Raw genomic sequence first — 25,705 nt, forward strand, 5'->3', positions numbered from 1 at the left:
CCCAGGAAGGCCCCAGTGGTTTATCCGTCCCCTCACCCCCAGGAAGGCCCCAGTGGTTTATCCGTCCCCTCACTCCCAGGAAGGCCCCAGTGGCTTATCCGTCCCCTCACTCCCAGGAAGGCCCCAGTGGTTTATCCGTCCCCTCACCCCCAGGAAGGCCCCAGTGGTTTATCCGTCCCCTCACTCCCAGGAAGGTCTATATGACTTATTCGTCCTCCCACCCCCAGGAAGCCCTCAATGGCATATCCTTCCTTCACCCCCAGGAGGACCCCAATGGCTTACCCTCCTTCCTCTGCTGCCAACATCACTCTAACTGTAGTTATTACAGGTGCTCTCAGGGCTAGCAGTAAGAAACTGAGCTGCAGTTCCAAAGGCACACAGTTCAAACCCACCAGCTGCTCCGTGGGAGAAAGACGGGCAACCTCTATCCATGCACTTTGCTGCCTGTGAAAACTGGCTGGAGGGTCAGCTGTGGGTCAGTTCCAACTCAATTGCAAACAACAACAGTCCCCAAGGGAGCGCTGGTGGCCTAGTAGAGAGAAGCCTCAGGAGAAGCATGGGCAGTCTCCTCCCCGGGACTCACAGCCTCTGAAAACTCACTGAAGGGTCAGTAACAGGTCAGTTCTGACCTGACAGCACACAACAACAACATCTTTGAGCACCTAGTCGATGGTGACATTCGCTGTCACTTAGTGGCCCTAATCCATGACAGCCCCGTGTCCAGTAGAACAAGAGGCCACCCAATCCTGGGCCGTCCCTGTGATGGCCTGTGAACTGCACGGTTATCATTGACTGACTTTGACGTTTCCAGGCCTTTCTTCCTAGCGCATCCAGGAAGCTCTATGGAAACCCGTTCAGCATCACAGCAACGCTGAAACCTCCACTGACATACAAGCAGTGACTGTGCATGAGGGGCGCTGCCGGGAATTGAACCCAGGTCCGCCCTCTGGAAGGTGGAAATTCTACCGCCACACCAACGCTTCATGAAAAGACAGAGCAGACATCTAGATATTTAGGAAAGCAAAGGAATGTACCCAGGGTGCTCTTCAGGAGCATAGACGGTGAGACTTGGTCTCTCACGTGCTGGGCATGTTATCAGGAAGGACCAGGCGTGGGAAACATCGTGCTGGGGAAGGTAAGAGCGTCCAGAGAGAGGAAAGACCCTCATGGAGATGGATTAACACGTAATGAATGCATCCATGGGAGTGAACACAGAAGAGGTTGTGCAGAAGTTGTGCTGGGCAGGGCAGGGCAGGACAGGGCAGGGCAGGACAGGACAGGGCAGGACAGGACAGGGCAGGGCAGGACAGGGCAGGACTGGGCAGGACAGGGCAGGGCAGGGCAGGGCAGGGCAGGACAGGGTTGCATTCTGTCCTACAGGAGGTCACTGTCAGTCAGAGTCCTAACAACAACAAAGGATCAGGAACAACTAGGCGGAGGGCAGAGAAGAGGCAGGCAGGTTTCCAAAAATAACTTGGGTTTCCAGTTGTGCAGATCCCAGTTATCAAACCCAGTACCCACCTACCCACTTAGGTCAAGTCGACTCACATCCACACTCATAACAGGACAGCGTAGAACTGCTCCACCCGTAGGTTTTCTGAGGCTGGGAACTTTTATGGAAGCAAACAACCTTTGTCCTGCAGAGCAGCAGATGGGTTTGAACCACTGGTCTTGAACCACTGGTCTTTTGATTAGCAGCTAAATGCTGGAACCACAGCGCCATCATACTGGAGTGGCATCCACTTCCATAACAGCTTGCCTCCGAAAACCCTATGAACCTGGAGAGAGCATGAAAGGCACCCAAGCATCGAGGACTCTCCTTCATAGGGTTGCTATGAGTTACCTGCGACTCGATGGCACTTAACAACAACAACAACAACTAGGTTCTTTGCAAAATTCAAATACAAATTTGAACAAATTATTTCAATTTCCCTTACCCACCTCCCCATCAAACTGTACAACCCAATGATTAATCCCCCTTCCCCCTGCACATCCACATCCCTCTGCTTCCAGCCTCTCCCACCCCTCCTGGATCTTTATATTCATTCTACACAACAGTTTTTACAGTATTTAGCCTTATGTGACTGAGTTTGTTCACTCAGCATAATGCTCTCAAGTCCCTCCCAAGTTAGGTAATAATTTACAGTTATTGCTCCTGCATGCTGCATAGTATTCCATTGTGTGAATGTACCATAACTTCTCAATCCATTCATTTGTGGTTGGACATCTGGGCTGTTTCCATGTTCTTGCAATGGTGAATAATGATGCTATGAACACTGGTGTACAAATCTCAGTTTGTCCCTCAGTTCTCATATTCTCAGGATATATTCCAAGTAGTGGAATAGCTGGGTCATATGCAATTTCAATGTTCAGCTTTTTGAGGAAGCACCAAAGTGCTTTCCAGCGTGGTTGTACCATACCAGACTCTTAATGCTTTTTGACACACTTGTGAATGTTGGAGCTCAGACCACCTACACTCTGCCATTGGGTCAATTGCAACTCAAGACCACCCTTTGTCACATTTCCAAGGCTGTATATCTTTCCAAGAAGAGAGTGGCCATCTTTTTTCCTGCTGAGCATCTGGTGGATTCGAACCATTGACCTTCCAGTTAGGAGGGCAGGCATATTGCACTCTACCACTGGGTCTTCTTCTGCCATGGTTGTCGTGCCCGAGTTGGGCTGTCTTTCCTACCATCTTGAAGCCCACACTGTAAGCTCCTAGGCCTGCCTTCCCTCCAGTGGAAAATGCTGGTTGCATACTTAGTTTGCAAGATTTCTGTGGCTGTTGTGTGTAAGATTACAAATGAAGAGTGTCTTGCAGACGCTAACTGCTCGGCTTTCACCAGGCACCAGGCCCTGCTGCTGTCAGCCAGACTGTCCCTGGCTTGATTTTCCTTCTCTATGGATGCCTCGTCTTCAAAATCTTCACAGTGTACTGGCATGTAGTCTTGGCTGGAAGGCAACACCAAGGGATAGAGAGAAGGGAAAGGAGTGTCGTGAGGCTGAGCGGGTGCTGAGGATGTGGCTGCAGGCCCGGTGGCCTCTGTCCTGGCTGCTCAGGGCGTTTTACCCCCGTTTGTTCTTGTCAGGAAGCTCGATACAGTCCTTAAGGAGTGTTGCTCCTCTCTGGTGCTTCAAACTCACCCGTGGCTCTGAGGAAAAAAGATGAGAGATCTCCTCCTGTGTGGTAGCCAGCCTCTGAAATCCAGTGGGACTTCTGAGCTGCTGCTGCCCTGATGGCAATGAGAGAAAGCTTGTCCACTTGATGGGCGCTGGGGTGCTACATACAGTTCCCAGGGGGCGTGATGTTCCTCTTGTCCCTTCTTGTCAGATCAGCTTGTGATGCCTCCTTTCCCTGCTACACCAGAAGGTCCCCCAGGGCATGTGTGCTGTCGGACCCTGAGGCCCCTCGGAAGGCCTGGACATCCCTTGTTACTGTCCGTTGCCATCAATGCTGCATCTGATGACCCAGGCACAATGGAACAAAACAGGGCGCATGAGGTGCACCAGCTGGGAATCGAACCATGGTCTCCTGCGTGGAAGGTGGTAATCCTACCACTGAGCCAGTGCTGCTTCCACACCCAGACACCTTATACTTCAATAAACAACCAGGTGGATGACAGGGAAGGCGGAGAGAGAGGGAGAGAGGAGAGAACACCTCAGCAGGGAGCCCTGGTGGCTCAGTGGCTAAGTGCTTGAAAGAAAACCAAAGGTCAGCAGTTTGAGCTCCCTGGCCTGCCTCTCCGCAGGAGGGAAATGATGCAGTGGGCCTCTGAAGCTGGCAGCCTCAGAAGCCCTGTGGGGAGGGTCTGCTCTGTCCACAAGTCCTAGAATCACTGCCTGTGCTTGCCGAAGCATCAAACTTGCTGATTATATGACCTTAGACAAGTAATACTCATTATCTGTGCCTCAGTTTCCTCAGATGTAAAGGGTTGTTCTTGTTGCTGATGTCACGTTGACCTTGGACTCGTGGTATCCCCACACATAACAGAAGAAGTGCTGCCCAGCCCTGTCCCATCCCCATGGTGGGTTGTGACTAGTACCATTGGGCCCATTGGGACCACATTGGCCTGTTTTCACTGGCTGCTTTTTGGCAGTAGATAGCCAGACCTTTCTTCCTAGTCTGTCTTAGCCTGGTAGCTCTGCTGATACCAGTTCACCATAGAGGACCCTGCTGGTATTTGACACGCCAGTGTCTTCACTTCTTTCGTCTCAGCAACATACAAGCCTCCAGGAAGGACAGGGGGCTGCTGCCAGGAACCAAACTGGGGTCTCCAAGGTGGAAGGCAAGAATTCTACCACTGAGCCACCAATGTCATCATTGTATGAGAACGTCAAGATGCTCATACATGATGGTTGTGAAGCGTGAGGACAGATTCATAGAAAACCCTCCGCATGGTGTCAGCCACAGGGGGTGATCCCTAACTTCAGCTGTTATCTTGGTGCAAAAGCCTGAGTTCTTCCTTTGTGTCTCTTCATTTTTATGAGGAAAATGAAGGCGGGAGGTAGTAAAGAGCGATGGGAGAGGTCGAGGCCAGGTCCGAGCCCTCACCTCAAGAACCAGCGTCAAGAGATGCCCCTGTTCTCCTGGCTCACAGCCTCTCTTCTTTCCAACTCTAGAACGTGGATTCTCCTTCACTGCCTCAGGTTCTAGACAAGAAATCCTCACCTGGGAGGCTTTAAAGAAGAGGGGCTCTGTTTACTCACAACCCAGAAGGCTGGCAGTCTGGATGTAGCCTGCAGATGTAGGGGGAGAGCCTTGCTCGCCTCTTTCAGCTTCTTGTGCTGAGTACACTCGCATCTGCTCTTACTCATAATGTCCTCGTGGACAGCAGGAGTCACTGCCCCAGCCCCCCTCGGTCCCAGCAGCTGCTGTGATGTTGCTGACCTTGTAGATGCAAAGGTCTCCTTGTCCCTCTGTGTATGTGGCTCTGTGTCTACTCTGCTCTGTTTGTGACTCAGAAGTGATTAGGTCATAGCCACCCTGTTATGACCTCATTAGCATAACAAGGAAAGTCCTCCTCCCCTGCGTGCACAGGTACTGGGGCCAGAAATTCAATACATGTTGGCAGGGACACAATGCAATCCAAAGTAGCCACGCTGAGCCTCTGGGTACAGATGGGAGAAGCAGTCAGGAGGCATAGACAGGGGCCCTATCTCACAGCCTCAGAGGTTAACAGCAGCGGGAAGCAGTCTGGCAGTCAGGGTCCAGCGTGGAAGACAGAATCAGGACCCCCCATTTGCCTGTACTCCTGACTACCTGTGGGCCTGGCACAGGTGGCCTCCCTCCCTGTCCCCTCTGTCCTCACCTGTGGCAAGGAGGAAACACCCCTGCCTCGACCAATGCCTGACGGTCCTGTTGTTTCAGCTCACTGTCAGGGACTTGTGGTTTGAAGTTTCCCTCATTGGGAATTTGACAGGACTCAGAGCTGAGTTAAGAGCCTGGCCAGCCCTGGGGAAGGCTGGCTGGTTAACTTTGAGGATCTGGAGCTGAAGGAGGAGGCTGACAGCTCAGAAGGGGGACCTCCGCTGCCCCCACCCCCAGAGAGGCAGAGGTCACGTCCATTCCTTCACTCCGTTGTCAGGGTAAGATGATGCGGGATGACAGTTGCTGAAGGCTTTGATGGAGCAGGCTCTGGGTTGGTCCTCAGCCTTTGTCATGCAGTACGGGGGACTGGGAGGAGAAGAAGCTGCTGTTCACCTCAGTAGGCCTGCTGGGACCATTTCCCATGATGCTGTGTGTTCTCTTGTGTCTTCTGTGCCCTGTGAGAGGGAGCCAGGTGTCTTTGCACCCAAGGTGTAGAGGAGGAGGCTGGAGTGAGCTGGGCTTGAGTCCTGGCTTGGCTGCTCACCTGTCTCAGCCTGTTTCCTCACCTGTCTCAGCCTGTTTCCTCATCTCTCAGGGGCAGTGGTGTTTCCTTCCCAGGGTGGTGAGGAGCAGCTGTGGTCACATTGTGATGGACTTGGGAGGCATTAGAAACATCCTAAAATAGAAATAGGTGGTTGTTGTTATGTGCCATTGTATGTGCCTGTGATTCATAGTGACCCTGTGTACAATAGCTCTGAACCCTGCCCTGTCCTGAGTCAGTCTCATTGTCTCTGACACACTTTACCCCATTATCCCAGTCACTGAGTCAATCCATCTCATTCAGGGTCTCTCCTGCACTGTCCTTTCACCCTCCCAAGCATGATGTTCTTCTCCAGGGACTGGTCCCTCCTGGCCACATGCCCAAAGTATGTGAGACAGAGCGTCAAAAGCCTTGCCTCCGAGGAGCAGCCTGACCTCACTCTCATCAGGACTGACCTATGTGTTTCCTTGGCAGTATGTTCAATACTCTTTCCCATCTCCACAACTCAAAGGCACTAATTCTTCTTCTGTCATCGTTGGTAATTGTCCAGCTCTCTGATGCATAGCAAGTAATTGTGAAGACTATTGTCTGAATCAGCCCCACCTTAGTCTCCAGACTGACATTGCTTCTCAGCACTTTGGAAAGGTCCCTGACAGCAGCTTTCCCCAGAGCAATTCATTTTATTTCCTGACTGCTGGTGCCCAGGGTGTTGATTGTGGAGCTGAGCAAGCTGTAATTGTTAACCTCAGTCTCCTCTCCATTTCCTATGGTGCTGCCAATTGGCCCAGTGGTGAGAATCTTTTCATTTGCATGAGCAAGTGGCCCTAATAATGCAGCATAGTATTCCATTGTGTAAATATACCAGAGATTCTCTATCCATTCATTTGTTGATGGGCACTTGGGTTGTTTCCAACTCCTTGCTATTGTGAACAAAGCCATGATAAACATGGGTGTGCATATATCTGCTTGGGTGGCAGTTCTGGTTTCTTTAGGGTATATTCCCAGTAGTGGAATTGTTGGGTCAAATGGTATTTCTATTTGCAACTTTTTGAGAAAGTGGCATACTGCCTTCCATAGTGGTTGCAGCATTTTACGCTCCATCAACAGTGAATAAGAGAAATGGATAGCTTTGAAGATTGTTGTTGTTGTTGTTGTTGTTAGATGCCATCAAGTCAACTGTGACTCCTAGAAACCCTATGAACAGAACACTGTGCCCTCCTCGATGTCTGAGTACGATGTCTGATATGATGTCTGATACGATGTCTGATACGATGTCTGATATGCTCGAGCCCGTTCAAATCATCATGTCATTCTATCGTCCTGAGGGTCTTCCTCTCTTGCTCTGACCCTCTGCTTTTCCAAGCATGATGTCTTTCTCCAAGAACTTAGCCCCTCCTAACAACATGCCCAAATTATGTGAGACGGAGTCTCACCATCCTTGCCTCCAAGGAACACCCCATTTTTACTTTTCTCTAAGACAGACCTGTTTGTTCCATGGGCTGTTCAGCCCTCTTCTCCAGCAGCACAGCTCAAAGAAATTCAGTCTTACATCTCTACAGATTCTGGAGCTCTAGACACTTAATAAGATGTGTTGAAACCATGACTGCAACAATGGCCTTGATCATGGCAGAGACCATGAGCACAATGCAGACTAGGGCAAGGTTCTCCCCAGCTGGTGGATTCAGAACACCTGCTCACCTGGCCTAGTGGATAAGGAGTTTCACTGCCAACCCGAAGGCACAGAGTTCAAATCTGCCAACTGCTCCACAGGAAAAAGATGGGCATTCTCATCCCATGAGATTTACAGGCTCTGAAAACCCACTGGACGGTCGGTTATGAGTTAGCCCTGACCCAATGGCCATCGGTGAGTGGGTGATTGTTAATGAGCGAAGCCCCGGTGGTGCTGGCACTACGTGTTGGACTGCTAACTGGTCAGTGGTCTGTATCCACTGGGTGTTTTGCAAGGAAAACAATGTGGCAGTCTCCTCCTAGGTGGATGTCCCACCTCTGTAACCCGGTGGAGGCTGGTTGTAAGTCAGAACAGGCTCAGTGACAGTGGTAGTGACGGAGAGACACCAAGCCCATGGCCCCACCACGCCGCTCCATGTGTGACTCTGGATTAGACATGAATCTCAGATACCTCCGGGGACCTGAACCTCTTTTAGGAACGATCTGCCTCCCGCTAACCCCCCCCCCCCTTTGTTTTCTTTTCTGCATTACAGATCTGGTTCTACACCAGCAGTATCTTCGAAACGGCGGGAATCGCTCCTGAGAAGATCCTCTACATAACCTTAAGCACAGGGGGCATTGAGACGGTGGCTGCCATCTTTTCTGTAAGTACCTGTGGGTTCCCTCTGAAAACACTTGCAAACTGTCATGTCAGTCTGCTGTCCAGGGATCCTGATGGAGAGCAGACGTGCCTGCAGAGACACTGCATTCACACACCAGAAAGTCTAACCTTGAGATCTCATCACACTAGGATCAATAAGCAACATCACAATAAACGGAAAATACAGACATTGCCAAGGATTTCATTCCAAGGATCCATTTTACTTGAATCCATAATCAGTAGTCATGAAAGCAACAGTCAGGAGATCAAAACAGATCTTGCACTGGGCAAATCTGCTACAAAGAACCCTTTACTAAAGTGTTAGAGTGTGCCTGTGAGGACCCAATTGTATGTGAAAGCTTGACAATGGATAAAAGATAAAGAGTTGATGCCTTTGAATATGTCCTGGATGCCAGAAAAGCAAACAAATTTGTTTTGGTAGAAGTGCAGTCAAAATGATCCTTTGATGAAAAGATTTCCTCTAACAAACGTTAGACATGTCAGGAGAGGCCAGTCCCTGGAGAAGGACATGTGTTTGGTAAAGCAGAGGCGTCAACAGAAAAGAAGACTCTCAACAGGACAGTGACTACAGCTATGTGCTCAAACATGGCAGTGGTTGTCAGGTTGACTTGAGAGTGGACAGAGTTCTGTTATACATGGAGTCCTTTGCTGTGAATCAGAACCAACTCCATGGCCCCTAATAGCAGCCAACTCCTTTGCTTAAAGTCAACTGCTTGGTCGTGTTAGCACATCTGCAAATATCTTTACAACAACAGTTTAGTATTGGGTTGGATAACACGATCCCATTGCCTACCCAAAGGAGCCCTGGTAATATAGCATCAAACTAGTAATATGTTGGACTGCTAACTGAAAGATCAGTGGTTCAAATCCACCAGCTCCCTCTTAAGATGCAGAACTAAGAAATCTCCTCTTGTAAAGATTTGTTACAGCCTCAGAAACCCCATGGAGAGCTGCCATGAGTTAGAATCAACTCAGTGCAACTGGGTTTGGGTTGGGTTCACAGCCAACCCAGGCTGACAGGTAAAATAAAAACCATTACACCTCACAAATGCAACTTAAATAACGTGAGTAAGGTAAGGGTCTTGGGATGGCCACATTCTGTGGGTGGCACTCCATCGACACAAGGGTCTTTAGGAGTTACAAAAGGATCAGAGTCAAAAGAGTTTGATGACAAAGTCAGTGGTTGTGATGATGCCATCACTGGCTTGGAAGACAGGTGGAGAGTCCACAAGCCAAGGAATGAAAGCTAAGAAAAGAAAAGAGAATGACTTCACCCTGGAGCCTCCCAAGGGCAGGCATTGATTTCACCCCCATGAGATGCATTTTGGGTGTCTGACCCCTAGGGCTGTGAACTAATAAGTGTGTGTTCTTTAAGCCATCAAGCCTGTGGGAATTGTCACATTAGCAACAAGAAACCAAGGCACCAACTTGCAAAACTGTCATGGAAACAAAGCTCCACGTGTTGACAGAGGCAATAATCAATAGAAAACTTTTCTCTTCCCAAAGTTTTCACTACTTTGTCTTCAGAAAAAAAGTATGCTCACACACATATATAATTTGTTGTTGTTTTGATGTGTTGTCAACTCAGAACTGACTCATAGACGACCCTCCAGCAGGTTTTCAGAAGCAGTAAATCACACAGGAGGAGATTGCCCATCTTTCTCCCAGGTGCAGCTCACGGATTCAAAATGTGTAGCTTTGGGTTGGCAGCACAACTCCTCATCACTAGGCCACCAGAGATAGATGATAGATAGAGAGATAGATAGATAGATAATAGAGAGATAGATAGATAGATAGATAGATAGATAGATAGATAGATAGATAGATAGATAAAACATAGATATAGATAGATACATAGTGATAGCTAGCTAGTTACCTAGCTAGCTAGATAAAGAGGGATATACCTAAAGCTATAGCTATATCTATCTCTAACTGTGTCTGTGTCTGTATCTGTATCTATATCACCTCTCTTTCTATCTATCTATCTATCTATTTGTTGTTGTTGTTATGTGCATCAAGTCACTTGAGACACAACAAAAAGTTTATATATATGGAGAGAGAGAGGAAGGAGAGAGATGAAATCTCTTGAGTTAATTGCCTATCAAAAAGGACTTCCAGTTTTTTCATTATTTTTTATGAGATTTTGACAAACCATTAAAATACCCCTGGGGTCTAATAAAATTTAAAAAGGAAAGAAGTTTTTGTTCATTCTATCTGCAAGTAATTTGACTTCAGGCATCAATCATCAGCTTGGTTGCCTGGGAATAATTGCATCTTGCAGAAACAGTTTTCCAAATTGACTTTATGGATGCCGCACTAACATTCTGATGAGTGAATGTCCAAGGGTTGTCATTCGGGTGAGGCCGAGCACCTTTCCAATCGGAAGGGCAGGCTCCATGCTCTTCCTAATCCAGGCAAACGGGACTCACAGTCAATCATGACTCTTCGCAGTCGGATTTTACAGCTCTGCAGAATGCACAATGTCATTGGGGCTGTTGTTGGTGCTGCTACAGCAGACACCTCACAGTCGGTGGCTTCAGAAATAGAAGTTTATTTTCTCAGAGTTCAGAAGGCTAAGAGTCTGAGTTCAGGGGAAGCTCCATGGGAAGGCTTTCTCCTTGTTGACTCTGGGAGAAAAAGATTCTTGTCAACTTTCAGTATCTGTGTGTTTGGTTGTTATTGTTACTGAGTGCCATTGAGTCAGAACAGACTCATAACTGACCTTCTAGTGATTTTCAGAGGTAATTAATTGTACAGGAGGAAACTGCCGATCCTTCTCCTTCAGAGAAGCTGGTGGATTTGAACTGTGTGCCTTCAGGACTGCAGCACAACTTCTTACCATCAGGCCACAAGAACTTTCCTTAGTCTCTTGTGCCTTGGAATCATTCCCAGGGCCTATGTGATTCCCAGCACAGAGGCTCTGATTTCAAAGGCTTTTCTTTGCTCCCAACTCTTCTTAATTGGTGGTAATAGGCCCCAAGCTGTCATCTCACTTCTCTGCCCTCTTGTTGTTGAGTATCACAGAGGCAGACCAACCCATAGCTAACCCTTGTGCAGATTTTCAAAGGCAGTTAACCACACAGGAGGAGACTGCACATCCTTCTGCCACAGAGCAACTGGTGAATTCGAACCATGTGCCTTTGGGATTGCAGCACAGTTTCTTGCCACTAGGTCATCACTTTTGTTATCACATGTAAGATCAAGGCATTGCATCTCAGGGATAAGATAAACTTTCCAGGAGGCAGGTCTGGGGAAGGGGCGTCCAGTGCCATGTCTGGCCATGAAGGTGGTAAGAAGAAGCCCCTGAAACAGCCCAAGAAGCAGACCAAGAAGACGGATCTGGATTCTCTGCTGTAAAATCTGGACTCTCTGCTGTAACATTTGTTACCACCTGTAGTTAAAATGAAGTGTTGTCTTGGAGCCTATTGTACATTTAAGAAGAAACTTTGTCAAACACTGAAGAAGAAGAAACCCTCTGATGGTCCATCTCCAGTTCTCGCTCAGCCATTCCAATCTCAGCTGTGCTCTCAAAGTAAATGCAATCCGGAATCCTGTCAGCATCTCCTCTTCAGTCTTCATTATGCCCAGAATTCTGTACCACCTGGAATTAAACCAATTCATTTGAAAAAAAAATAAGATTAAATTTCCACTTCAGAGAAACTTCATCTATTATATCTTGGCTGTGACCTGATTAAGGGTGGCATATTACCTGAATCCCTCGATCGTAACATATCACACCATGAGAAATTATTATATCATGTGTAACTGCCAAATTATAACATTTTATAACATTCAAACCACTGGGAACCATGGCTCTGCCACGTTGACACATCTTTTGAGGTCACAATTTAATCCATGATAATGGAGGGGAAAGGCCCTTGATTGGTGTCCGTTGCAGCCCGGAGAGTAGAAGCAGGGACACTGGTGTGGTGGTGGAGGTGGTCAGTGGTCATCAGGTCAGCTGTAACTCATGGCCATTCTGTGGACAGGAGAAGGAAGCACAACAGACCTGCCCCGTCTTCATGACGGTTGGCTCGCTTTACACCACTGTGTGGACACTGTGTGATGAGTATCTTCCCCAACAGGTGCATTTTCCACACTCTATTGGGAAATATTCTATTATGATCCGTGAGGTCTTCACTGGATGAACTTTGGGGGGAAACGTCACCAGCCTCTCTCCTCATCTATCCTAGTGTGGAAACCCTACTGAAACCTGTGCACCATTGTTGACCCTGTTGGTGTTTGAAAAGTGGTACAGCTTCCACTATCATAGGAACATGCAAGTCCCTGTGGTATAACAAATGGACAGACGAGACGTGGCAGTTTGGAAAGATGTTGCTTTCCTGAACGACTCATCAGACTGAAATGAGTTTCAAACCTGGAACTAGGAAGACTTATTCATATCATTCTTTCCTTGATATGTTACAATTCTGCAGGGTCTTCTGGATTCCAGACCTGAAGGCAAGACCAACCTTAGCCCCACTAAAATATTCAATTATGTCCCCAGTATATTTGACAAAGTGTACAGGAACCTAGAAGGGACAGACAAGGTTAGACACAAGTAGAACCAATGTCCTGCTTTACCTTGGAGGCATGAGAAGCCGCCCCGAGCTCCATCCTACCTGGGTCATCCACCAGGTTCAGTAACAAAGACCTGCAGACAAATAACACTTCACCATCAGTGCTTCAGTTACCATCCAAGATTCACTTACAGACTCTGTTCCCTTAGGAGGAAAAAGGCACGTCAGAAGGACCCAGTCCCTGGAAAAGGACATCATTCTTGGTAAAATTCAGGGTCTGAAAAAGAGGGAGCTGCTCATTGAGATCAATTGACAGTGTAACTGCAGCAATGGGCTTAACACAGGCTGAGAGGGTGGTGCACGACAGGGAAGAGTTCTTTCTTTCTTTGTTTTTCTTATAATTTTTTATTAATGTACACAGCAAAACATATGACTTCAGTAGCTTCTATGCGTGTCATTTTACATTATGTTCTTTGAATTGTGGAGCTATTCTCATCCTCCTTTTATATTTTTAATTTTCTAGTTTATTTACAAAATCCGAATACATTGTTCTCAAGAACAAATTCTTTCCATTTCCCTCATCCCCCCACCCACCCACTGAATTGAACAACCCCATGATTAATCCCTCCCTTCCCCCTGCACATCCTCATCCCTCTGCTTCCACCCCTCTTGGATCCTCATACTCATTCTACAATAATGGTTTTATACAGTATTTGGACTGAGTTAGTTCACTCAGCGTAATGCTCTCCAGTCCCTCCCAAGTTAGGTAGTAATTTACAAAACCATTGCTTCTGCGTGCTGCATAGTATTCCATTGTGTGAATGTACCATAATTTCTCAATCCATTCGTTTGTGGTTGGACATTTGGGCTGTTTCATGTTCTTGTGATGGTGAAAAACGCTGCTATGAACATTGGTGTACAAGTCTCCATTTGTGCAGGGCAGGGTTTTGTTATGTTGTACACAGGCTTGCTGTGGGTCAGAGATAACTTGAGGACCTAACAACAATGACATACTTTTTTTATATGCATAACAACAAATGAAGGGCAGAAATGCCAGTATTTGTGATGCTAGGCTGAGGCAGTGTTTTGTCTCACTGTGTATGGGTTTGTGATGAGTCAAAGCTGATTGACCAGCAGCTGCCGACAACATAGAAATAAAGACGTGGAGACTCTCCTTGCTCTTGAGGGGTCATCCACGCGGGAGTGGTTAAGGGGCAAGAAGGGGAGAAGTGACGTAAGGGCCAGGGTCTTCCCAAGCTAAGATGGTTTTCCCTGACCCTCGCTCAGCTCCCGCTTCTACCCACCCCCAATTATCAACAGTGGCTCTAACTCTGCCTCCACAAGACACAGTCACTGTTCCATTCTCTGAGTCATGTTGTCATTGTGTGCTGTTGAGTTGGAATCAACTCATAGCTGACCCTCCACAGGTTTTCAGAGGCTGTAAATCACACAAGAGGAGATTGTCCATGGAGCAGCTGGTGGATTTGAACAATGAGTCTTGGGGATTGCAGCCAAACTTCTTACCACTAGGCCACCAGAACACTGGAAAGTGGAATTCTACCTTTGCATCAGGAGCTCTAAGCTAGAGTTCCACATGCATTGTTGTTATTTGAGCTTGTATGATATCTTTAGAGGATTCGTGGACCAGTGTTGGATTGGGTTTGGGGGTTTTTTGTAATTTTGTTCTTGTTTTGTTGTTTCACTTCCATTGCCACTTGAGTGCACAATTTACAGAGCAAATTGGTTTTCCGGTCAGCGATTCCTGCTCATTTTGTTTCTTCCCACGTCCTCCTTGCATTTCCCATTTTCTTTTGCCCTTTTCCCTCCTCCTGCCTGTCTTCTGAGCTTTATCCCTGGGGATGTGCTTCCTTCTGTTTATGTCTGGTTTCCTGTTGGAAGGAATGCAGAGCATGTTTAGCTGTAAGTTGAATCAAGTTCAATTCCAGGGTTGAAGGAAAAGTCATAGTCTCATCGTGTCCATTAGTCTCTCAGACCAGTGAGCTTGATGTTTTATGATTTTTAGCCTGTTCCCCATTTATCTCCCACCCTCTCTCGGATCTCCTACTGGGATCCCTTCAAAGTGGTAGCAGTGGAAGCCAGGCACCACCTAGTTTCCACTCTAGACAACGACCGGTCTGCTTTTTATCATGACCTGATGTGATAAGTTTGGTCACTGGGAGACATTCTTGGCCAGTTTCTCTGTTTATATCTCTACACATCTTTGAAAGGGTTTTTGCTTTGCTCCCACAGCTAAGTGTCCCATGTCTGTCTTTCATTTCTCAACTTGGAGCCACCATCCAAGGAGCCCTGGTTCTGTTTAGCAAAGTAACGCAGACCCAAATCTAGGCGCAGAGATGTGTACAACGTCAGTTCAAGTCAGCAACAGCACCCAAGGCCACTGCTTTCTCAGTAACGGTGGAGGAAAATTGCTTCCTCCAAAAAGGTGTCAAAAGCCCACAGCTCTGGCTACTAAAGGATCCCTGGTGGCACAACAGTAAAGCACTTGGCCGCAAAAAGAAAAGTTGCCAGGTTGAACCATGAGCTGCACTGAGGGAGGAAAGACCTGATGTTCTCTTCCTAGAAGGATCTCAAACCCACTGAGTCAATTCCAAGTGATAATGACCTTGGAGCACCTCTCCAATAGAAGTGCCTCACAAGGTTCGCAAGGTTGTAGATCTCTACAAAAGTATTACCCCTTTCTCCTCAGGAGCAGTTGGTGATTCAGCTGGACCTATCAGATAGACAAATCCTTAACCTCTGAACCATCGAAGCTCCTCCGTAATGATTAACCCACTGTCAAGTATTCTGATTCATAGCAACCCTCCATCCAGTTTCCAAGACTGTAAATTCTTACTGGAGGACACTGATCATCTTTCTTCTGTTGTGGGGTCGAACTCTTGATCTTTTGGTTAGCAGCCTAGTATATTGCAAACTGTGCCACTGGAGTTCTATAAAGGTTCCAGCCCAGGAAACCTCCTGGTTAAGTGTGTCACATGAGTTGAAGTTGATTTGACAGCAGTTCAATATTGCTCTGTTCCTTCAATAAGCAATTCAGTATTGCTCTGTTCCTTTGACTCTCACAAAAGCTTTTGAAATGAATTTTCCCTCCTTCCCAATAGATTGTCATGGCAATCCCACCAAACCATGTGTTTAAGTTGTACACTGTTTGCAGGGGTGAGGGTTCCAGTTTCATTTTCTCAATTTCACCTCTGGCTGAGGACCCGGGATTGGCTTGGACAGGTGCAGGTTCAAAATTCTCTCTGTGTTAGCATCATTAAGCACCTGCTATGCGAGCAGAAAAGTGAGCCCTCGCTTCCCTGGAGCAACATAGAAGAGGATGTGAATGCATGACATACAGCATTTCAGGCTGGTCAGGAAATACACACAAGACACAATTGTGATTGTTCCCAAAAACCTTCTGTAGTTGTTCATATGCATAAGGTTGTTGTTTGTTGTGTACCGTAGAGTCAGAACCGACCCATAGCTGACCTTCTGGTGGGTTTTCGGAGCCAGTTAATCACACAGGAAAAGATTGCCAGTCTTTTTTTTCCACGGAGCAACTGGTGACCTCAAACTGTGTACCTTTGAGACTATAGCACAGCTTCTTGCCAACAGGCCACCAGATTATAAAAAGCAAGAGCCACGTGAGGACAGTCATATCTGATCTTTACTGACTTTACAAAGGAGAACAGTCCCTATCAACAGCATCAACAACACAAAACCAATTCCCATGAGATCAGACATGTCTCTCACACTCCCAAACCTCTTTCTTCTACTCATCCTAACAGCAATACTACTGATTTATGGGGTCCTAAATCAGATGTAATAGCTCACAGACCACACAGACCCGTGTTAGAGAAGTCAAAAGGCTTTAATTCAGGTTAGCAGCAAAATACAATTGCTCAGTCTGGACCGCTTCTGAAATGTGCTCACAGGCACCTCTGCCTTCTACCTTGAGGCTTTAGGCCAGTGTTACGAAACTCTTAATCCTGCCTATTATGGCCCTCCACCAACCCCACTCCAAATCTTCCAACAAACTCAGGCTAAGGCTTCCAGCTCTGGGTCCAGGGAGGATAGCAGTGTCAGCTTGATTTCATGTCAGGTCTCTGGTCTTCTGTTGCGGCCATGGCTGCTGCTGCTGTAGGTCCAGCAGACACAGGAATCTCTGGCCCTGAAGTGCATACCTGCATGTCTGCTTCCTTTGCTCCTGGCAAGATTCTCAAATTCTGCTACTAGAGCCACGTAATTTAATGGTGAGATGAGCCAATTCCCATGTGGACAGGCTGACGCACCCTATTCACACATTCCAGCCCTTTCACGAGGCAAAACCAATCAATGGCTAGTAAAGCCATTTTGAACAATAAACCCTTAACACCACAGTGATATATCCTTTATCTAATACATAAGAAATTTTCAGAAAGGGAGGATGTTATATATCCTTCAGTCCCAAATAAGACCTATTTAAAGTGTTAAAAAGCAAAGATGTCAGTTTGAGGAGTAAGGTTAGGTGGCTAACCTGAGCCATGGTATCATCACACCAATCGAATGCATGTGAAAACTGGACAATGCCTGAGGAAGACCAGGGAGAACGTGATGTCTTTGAATTGTGGCGTTGGTGAAGAGTATTGAATATACTATGGACTGTCCAAAGAACAAATTCATTTGTCTTAGATGAATGTCTCATTTGGTCAGAATGTTCTTTAGAGGCAATCGTGATGAGACTTTGTCTTCCAGACTTTGAGCATATTATCACGAGGGACAAGTCCCTAGAGAAAGACTTCATGCTTGGTAAAGTAGGTCAGAGAGAAAGAAGACAACTTTCAATGGAAGCAGATTGGTGCGGTGGCTGCAACAATTGATCCACAGCCATGATTGTGGGGACTGGATAGGCCTTTGCACTGTTGTACGTGAGGTCTCTATGTACAAACTTTCTCCAGGTCTTGAGGACTGGAATTGCTGACTGAAGCTACCTTTCCTTCTATTCCATTGTCCCAATCGTTGTCTTACTTAGCACTTTGCTCAAAATAGCTGAGGACCATGGTGGTGTATTCTATTTAAGGAACAAAGATTCCCTTGCAATGATAATAATTTTAAAAGTTACTTTTTTTGTTTATCACCTTTGGCCTAAAGAGGCACACTGGATTTTTTCACTCCCTTCTTGTTCTGATTGGGAATTTCCAAACAAACTTTGTGCCCAACTTAGCTGGCTTTAATTCTCAGTTTAGAGGATGCCAGTTCAAGTGGAAAATTATGCCAGAGACCTGCCCTCTGAAGACTAATTTTAAAGCTCTTTTAACTTGTGGAAAATTACAACCTCCCAGAGCCCGCCTCCAGCAGGAAATTTGGGAAAACAAAGATGAGCTCTTCCATGTTTAAGACAAAATCACCAGCACTTAAATTCGATACTTAACCTGCCATTTCTTCTCTTGTGATCAGCCCTTACTTTCCTTTGCACACTGACAAAGCTGAGTCAGAGAGAAGCAAAAGATTTTAGGGCACAGCCGATGAGATCCTCAGACACGGGGGGATACAAAAAGCTCAAAGCATTTTAAACATTAATAAGTTAGTTTTCATCAATATTAAAAACTGAGGATGTTTAAAACATGTTCTTAAGGAAACTAATAAGCAAACCAAGGGATTTGAATAAAGGATAGAGAAAGAATTCAGGCTGAAAAGTAAGAATACCTACAATCCATTTGAAAATATGCAAAAGGCTTGAATAAGCCTTAGAAAAAGAAGATATTAAAAAAATATCAGTGTACACATGGAAAGATTCTTAAGACCCTTAAGCTCTAACCCCTGCCCTGTCCTGAGCCAGTCTTACTAATTCTGACACACCAGCCCCCATTGCCCAAGTTACTGTATCGATCCATCTCATCTGGGCTCTTCCTCTCCTGCGCTGTCCCTCCACCCTTCCAGGGATGATGTCCTTCTCCAAGGACCCTGAAGATGTTGCTGCTCATCTGGAGTTAATGCCTCGGCTAATGAATTTAAGGTTGATGGAAACACCATGTTTGTGTTAATCCCTTCTGACAAGCTGAGCTTGACAAGTGGGACTTGAGGAAGGAAGAAGGAACGAAGCCCTGCAGCCTGGTTCTGATTCCAACGAGGATGCAGAGGACAGCAGGGTGTCACCCTCCCTTCCCTTTCAAAGATCTTGTCTTGGCGTGTTCCTGACCACTCATCTAGGCGGTTTCCAAATCAGGAAAGATGTTTTCAATTCTTTCAGGTCATAGGTTTGCCCAGAGCCTTTGGGTAAATGAAACAAGGAGGCAGACGCCCTAGTCTCCCACCGAAAGCACCTGGACATCAGTAAAAGAGTCTAAGATATATTGTAAACAACATGATCTAAGTCTTGGTGTTTGAGCACTTCTTTTTTTTCTGCTTGAAAGTAAAGAATATCATTCTTTTTTGACTATGCAAAAGTATTTGACTATGTGGATCATAACAAGTTATGGCTAACATTGAGAAGAATGGGAATCCCAGAGCACTTAAATGTGCTCATATAAACCTATACCTGAACCAAGAGGCTATTGTGCCAACAGAACAAGGGAACACTGTTGTTATTATGTGCTGAGGAGTTGCTTGTGACTCATGCTGTTGCTGTTAAGTGCCACTGAGTCGTAGATGACTCTAGTGACCCTATGAACGAAAGGCCTGAGCACTGTTCATAGAGTTTCTGGAGGCAAGCCATTTCAGAAGTGGATGCCACTCCTGCTTCCAAGCTTGTTTTAATCGGGGAGCTCCACCAAACACTGTCCACCATGGGTAACCATTATCACATTTGGCACATGAGTGTCATAGTGACTCATAGTGACCCTTTCTACAATAGCTCTGAACCCTTCCCTACCCTGAGCCACTCTCACTCTTTCTGACACACTTACTTACCTTTATTACCAATGTTTACTGTGTCACTCCATCGCCACCTGGTTCTTCCTCTCTTCTGCTGTCCCTCCATCCTTTTATGCATGGTGTCCTTCTCCAAGAACTGGTTCTTCCTGGTAACATGCCCAAAGTATATCAGACAGGGCTTCAAAATCCTTGCCTCCAAAGGGGGGGGAATGGTTTCACAATAACAAAGGATGACAGTACAGGAGAGGGAGACCCTGGATGTGATGGATTAATACAGTAACTGGGGTGGTGGGGGTTGGTGTGTCAGAATTAATGAGATTGGCTCAGGTCAAGGCAGAGTTCAGAGCTGCAGTACACAGGGTCGCTCTGAATCACAAGCAACTCAGCCAACAGCATTCGATGACAGATTTGGAAGCAGGAGTGGCATCCACTTCCTAAACAACTTGCCTCCAGAAACTCTACGAACTTTGATAAATGCCGATAGTTGTAGAGGGCCTTGAGGCCTTTTGTTCATAGGGTGCTTGACTCAAAGGCAATCAACAACAACAACAGGGATGACAGAGAAGAAACAATGCCTTTTGAGTTGTGGTGTTGGATAAAAATATCAAACATAACATGGACTGACGTGAGCATGCCTTCTTATGATGAACTTGTTTGCAGAGAGCCTGAAGAAATAACAGAACTCAAACAACACTTAAATCCATAAAGAACACACGTTAATCTGAGTGCCCACTCCCTGTCAGTTGTTGTACTGTCTCAGCTTACCTGCTGCTATGACGTTGCTCCATTAGTATTTCAGACACCAATAGGATCACACGTGATGGCCACGGTTCATCAGAGCTTCCAGACTAAGACAGACTGGGGAGGAAGGCCGCAAGATCTACTTCCAAAAAGGAACCCGTGAAAACCTTACAGATCACAACAGGACAATGTTTGCTACAAAAGGTCGGAGACTGCAGCCTTCAATATGGATCACATTACAATATCAAGGAAAAAACTCTCCCCATTGGGCCAATAGGTAATATCATGATCTATGGAGAAGATATTGAAATTGTCATTAATTTAATCTTAATCAATTCCACAATCAGCACCCTTGGCACCAGCCATCAGGGAATCAAAACACGAGTCATGTTGAGAAAATGTGCCATCAAGGTCTTGCCAGAGTGCTAAAAAGCAACAACGTCAGTCTAGAAACTAAGGTGCACCTGATCTAGGCATGGTCTTTTTAATTTCTTGCTATACACAGGAAACCTGGGCAAATATTAAAGATGACAGAAGAAGAATTGATGCCTTTGAGTTGTGGTGCTGGAGCAGAGTAGTGAACACTTCATGGACTGTCAAAAGAATAAGTCTGTCCTGGAAATAGTGAAACCTGGTTGCTTCTTTAAAAGGATTTTGAAGCTCTGTCTCACATTCTTTGGGTACATGACCAGGAGGGACCAGTCCTTGGAGGACACATACTTGGAAGACCTTAGATGAGATGGATTGATTCAGTGACTGTGGCAATGGGGTCAGGCATGTCTGAGAGGGTGAGATTGGCTCAGGATAGGATTAGGTTCAGAGCCTTTGTTCACAGCGTCTCTGAGATGTAGTTGACTCAGTGGTGTGTTGCAAGTTGCAAGGCACTCAAAATACACAGTGGTCACCAAAAGCCTTGAGCATGCCAACAATCATAGGACAAGTGGAGAAATGTCTTTTCTTGCAATAGGAGGCTAGAATTCTAAAACCCAGGTTGCCAACTCTATAAGGGAAAGCCCCCTCTCTCTGCTGGATCTGGGGAAAGGTCCTTGCTTCCTTCAGCATCTGTGGACCAGGTGTTCCCTGATCTCCTCATGTCCTGGAGATTATCTTCACCAGCAGCTTCTTAGCACAGAGACAGAGGTCTCTCATCTCAGCTAATTCTCCTCGTCTTCTGTCTCCTATGAGATTAGAATGTGCTGCGGGCCACACCCTAGGGAAACTCTCTTTACTGCACATCAAGGCTGTTCTGCTTGGTACCCTTAATCCTCTTGTCATAATTTTATCTTCTGAAGGAGGAGCAGTCAAGAGCTTTTGCATTATCTCACTGTCACTATGAATTTCTGAGGAGACACAGTTCAATCCATGACAGTTCTTTTTATTCCCTTTCTTTCTCATAAATATCACTGCTGCTCCCACTGTAGCCATCAAGAAAGTGACTCCTGTCAGAGCCGGCCTTCAGCCATGACCCATCCCAATTTCCAGCACCCCAGACCCCTCTGCACGAGCCCACAAGGTAATAATACGCTCTCTCTTTCTCTCTGCCCCTCCCCTAGGGCCTGGTCATCGAGCGTCTGGGACGGAGACCCCTCCTCATCGGTGGCTTTGGGCTGATGGCCTTCTTCTTTGGGATCCTCACCATCACGCTGACGCTGCAGGTGAGGGCATGTCCGGTCACACCTGGAGAGAAGCCAGCCAGGAACTGATTTCCCGGCTTTGCAGCTGTGAAGCCTTCAGCCTGGGTGGGGTGGGAGTGGAGTGTCCTATTACCTGCACAGATCCCCTCTGTGATATTTTTAAAATTGGTTTTCCATTCAACCATCAGACACTTAAAAAAAAATACCATCATTACAATATCTACTTTTGGTACCAGCAGTGAGGGAATCAGGAAGAGTATTGCCTTGGGCAAGTCGTCTGTGAGAGATGACTCCAGAATATTGAATAGCAATGATGTCATTCTGAAGACTAAGATGTGTCTGATTCAGACCATGGACTTTTCAACTGTTTGTTACGCATCTGAGAGCTGGGCAATGAATAAGGATGGCAGAAGAAGAATTGATGCCTTTGAGTTGTGGTGTTGGAGAAAAGTACTGGGTAGACTATAGATTGTCCAAAGAACAGCTAGGTCTTGAAGAGGGTGCAGCCAGAGTGTTCCTTACAGGCAGAGACAGGGAAGCTTCGTCTCTCATACTTTGGGCTTGCTGCTAAAAGAGTCTTATTCTGCTTGGAAAAAAGGAGGGTCGGCAAAAGAGAGGAAGACTCTCAATGAGATGGATTGACACGGTAACTGCAGCGATGGGCTCGAGGGTGTCAGAGATGATGAAGATGGCACAGGACAGGACAGACTTCAGATCTGAGCTGTACTCAGTGGCCCCTACCAACATCAGTGTGACTGCACTCTCCCTGCTTCCTTCCTGTGGTTCGGTTTTTATTCATCCTTCTATTCTACCCCCTCCTGTCCTCTGGGCCTTGTGCCTGAGCAGATGTTGCCCTTTTGATCTTGTAGAGTTGAACACTTTAGGGACAGAGTACTTCCCTCCTGTTTTCACCCCACTGGCCTTTCTATTGTTGGGGTGAAAGCTGAGCTGCAGGGGTGAGATTTGTTCCAGGCGGGAAGGGTGGCTGAGGGCCACAGACTCAGAGCTCCTCCAGTCTCTATGCTGTTCTTGGATGTCATTGCGTCTACTACGACTTACAGTGACCCTATGAACAATGGACTGAACGCTGCCCTCTCCTGTGCCAACCCCACCATCTCTGATGTACTTGAGCTCATTGTTACGGTCACGGTGTCAACCCCTCTCCTTGAAGGTCTTCCTCTCTTTTGCTGACCCTCCACCTTTCCAAACGTGCCATCTTTTCCCAAGGACCAGCCCCGCCTAACAATGTGCTTGAAGTGTATGAGACGAAGCTTCATCATTGCCTCCACGGAGCACTCTGGCTGAACTTTCTCCAAGACGTATTTGTGTGTTCTTTTGGCAGTCCTTGGAACTCTTCCAACATCACAACTCAAAGGCACTGATGAGTCTTCTGTCATCCTTAGTCATTGTCTAACTTTCAGATGCATAACAAATACTTGAAAAGACTGTGGCTTGAATCAGAACCACCTTCAGTGCCTTTGAAACAGTCCCTTAATGTATCAAGTGCCTATTGAATTTGTGTGTGTGTGTGTGTGAGAGAGAGAGAGAGAGAGAGGGAGGTGGGGTTGGATAGTTGGATAGAAGGAGATAATGAATCCTTAGGAAATTGATACTCTTTTCCTTTATGAAGATGAGGACACAGCACAAGAAATTAATAAACTGGCCAAATTTGGCAGCTGGAAAAGGCAGAGGATTTTTGTGTTCCAAACCCACCTTCCCCTCTACAGCACTCAGGATAATTTGTATTCATAGAGCACCTGTTGTTGTTGTTGTTAGGTGCCGTTGAGTTGTAGACGACTCATAGAGACCCTAGGAAAGAAAGACCTGAGCACTGTTTGTACATAGAGTTTCTGGAGGCAAGCCATTTCAGAAGTGGATGCCGCTCCTGCTTCCGGGCTTGTTTTAGTCAGGAAGCACCACCAAACACCGTCCACCATGGGTGACCATTACCACATCTGGCACATCAGTGTCACGGTGTTCAGCATCACAGCAACCACGAGTTACCTCTGTACAGCAATGCACAGACCAGTGCTATACCACCTTGAAGAATGTTTGATAATAAACAATTTGAACCAGGCCTGAGGGCTGCAGATTAAAATAATCCACCTTGGGCTTGGTAGCATAACTTTCTGTCACTAGGCCAACGTAGCTCTCTCTATGTCATTGTTGTTATTGTTGTTAGGTGTCGTCGAGTTGTAGATGACTCATAGTGACCTTATGAACAAAAGGCCTGAGCACTGTTCATACATAGAGTTTCCGGAGACAAGCCATTTCAGAAGTGGATGCCGCTCCTCTGAGTTTAACACTCACATGAAGCAAACTTCCCCGAGAAAGCAGAAACCAAACCCATTGCTATGAAATCAATAGCTCCTGATGGTGACTCTGTAAGAACAGAACTGCCCCCCAGGGTTTCTGAAGCTGTAAATCTTTTTAGAAGCAGACAGCCACATCACTCTGTCATGGAGAAGCTGGTGGGCTTGAACCACTGACCTCTCAGTTAGCAACCCAACCCTTAATCCATTGCAGCACCAGAGTTCCTGGTAAGGTCTCAGTAGCTGATGAAGCCCTGCATTTCTCAAAATAAAATGATGCTTCTAGAAACACCTCATACTGCCTGCTTCAGAGCAAGCTTCAGGTCATTGTGAGCTAGTCACTTATTTACCACCTTCTGTATGCAGGGGACTGTGCTAACCTTGTTGAGGTTCAGTCTTGTCTAGTCCTTACGTCTGTAATATGTCTCAGCTCACCACAACCCTACAGGCAGAGCAGATCTGTCTCGTGGGAGTTCCAGGGTTTGCAAACAGATGGAACAATTCGAGGGTGACCATTATCCTCGTTCTGTGGAAACAGAAACAGGGCTTGGAGGTTTAAAGTATCTTGTCCAGGGTCACACAGACAGACGGAGGTGGAGCAAGGGTGAGAGGCCAGGCACTGGGGACAAACTCCACTTGCTGTTCTCTTGTAGGACCGGGCCACCTGGATCCCTTACCTGAGTATTGTGTGCATCCTGGCCATCATCGCCTCCTTCTGCAGCGGGCCAGGTAAGGCAGGGGCTCGTCCCACCAGTGGAAGAGTTCTTATTGGGTGTATGCAGAGCCTGGGTTTCAGGGAGGACAAGACCTGAGGCCGGTGAGGATGGGTTCCCAGCTTCCCTTTTGTTCCATTTAAATGAAATTGATGCTTTGCTTCTCTCCCTCAGCCCTTAGAGGGCAGTGATGTGCTCACCTGAAGATAACTAGACAGTAACATTTAGCCCGTTGTGGTTGAATATGTCACATGTAGAATCCAGTCTGTGAACAGCAGGATGAATGTCTGTACCGTCCACCTGACCACTGTTGTGTTAAGCCCATTTTTATAGTCACTGCGTCCGTCCGTCTCATTGAGGGTCTTCTTCTTTCTCACTCTATACTGTAACAAACACCATGTCTTTCTCCAGGAACTGGCTTCTTCTGATTGTGTGGCCAAGGTAAATGGGAAAAAAGAAAAGAAATATTTCCATCCTTGCTTCTACAGAACACTATGGTGGCCCTTCTTCCAAGGCAGATCTTTTTGTTCTTTCTATAGTGCATAGAATATTCAATATTCTTGTCAACATCACAATTCAAAGATGTCATCTCTTGCTTGGTTTTCCCTAGCCATAGTCTACTTTTTGCAAACATATGGAGTGTTTGAAAATACCACAACTGGGGTGAGACATACCTTAGTCTTTGTGTTGTTGTTGTCGTGTGCCATAGAGTCTACTGCGACTTCTAGTGACCC

General features: G+C 46.6%; 1 protein-coding gene across 1 annotated transcript in view; it reads left to right on the forward strand.

Annotated features, from left to right (window-relative positions):
- SLC2A9 (solute carrier family 2 (facilitated glucose transporter), member 9) overlaps positions 1 to 25,705 on the forward strand; it is a 188,033-nt gene that overhangs the window by 104,823 nt on the left and 57,505 nt on the right. The window contains 3 exon segments of the mRNA XM_006893636.1: positions 8,072 to 8,182; positions 21,866 to 21,967; positions 24,912 to 24,987. Coding sequence (XP_006893698.1) covers positions 8,072 to 8,182; positions 21,866 to 21,967; positions 24,912 to 24,987 — 289 coding nt within the window.

This window comes from Elephantulus edwardii, unplaced genomic scaffold (assembly GCF_000299155.1).
Source record: "Elephantulus edwardii isolate Elephantulus edwardi_28Jun2011 unplaced genomic scaffold, EleEdw1.0 scaffold00129, whole genome shotgun sequence".
NCBI classification, from domain to species: domain Eukaryota; kingdom Metazoa; phylum Chordata; class Mammalia; order Macroscelidea; family Macroscelididae; genus Elephantulus; species Elephantulus edwardii.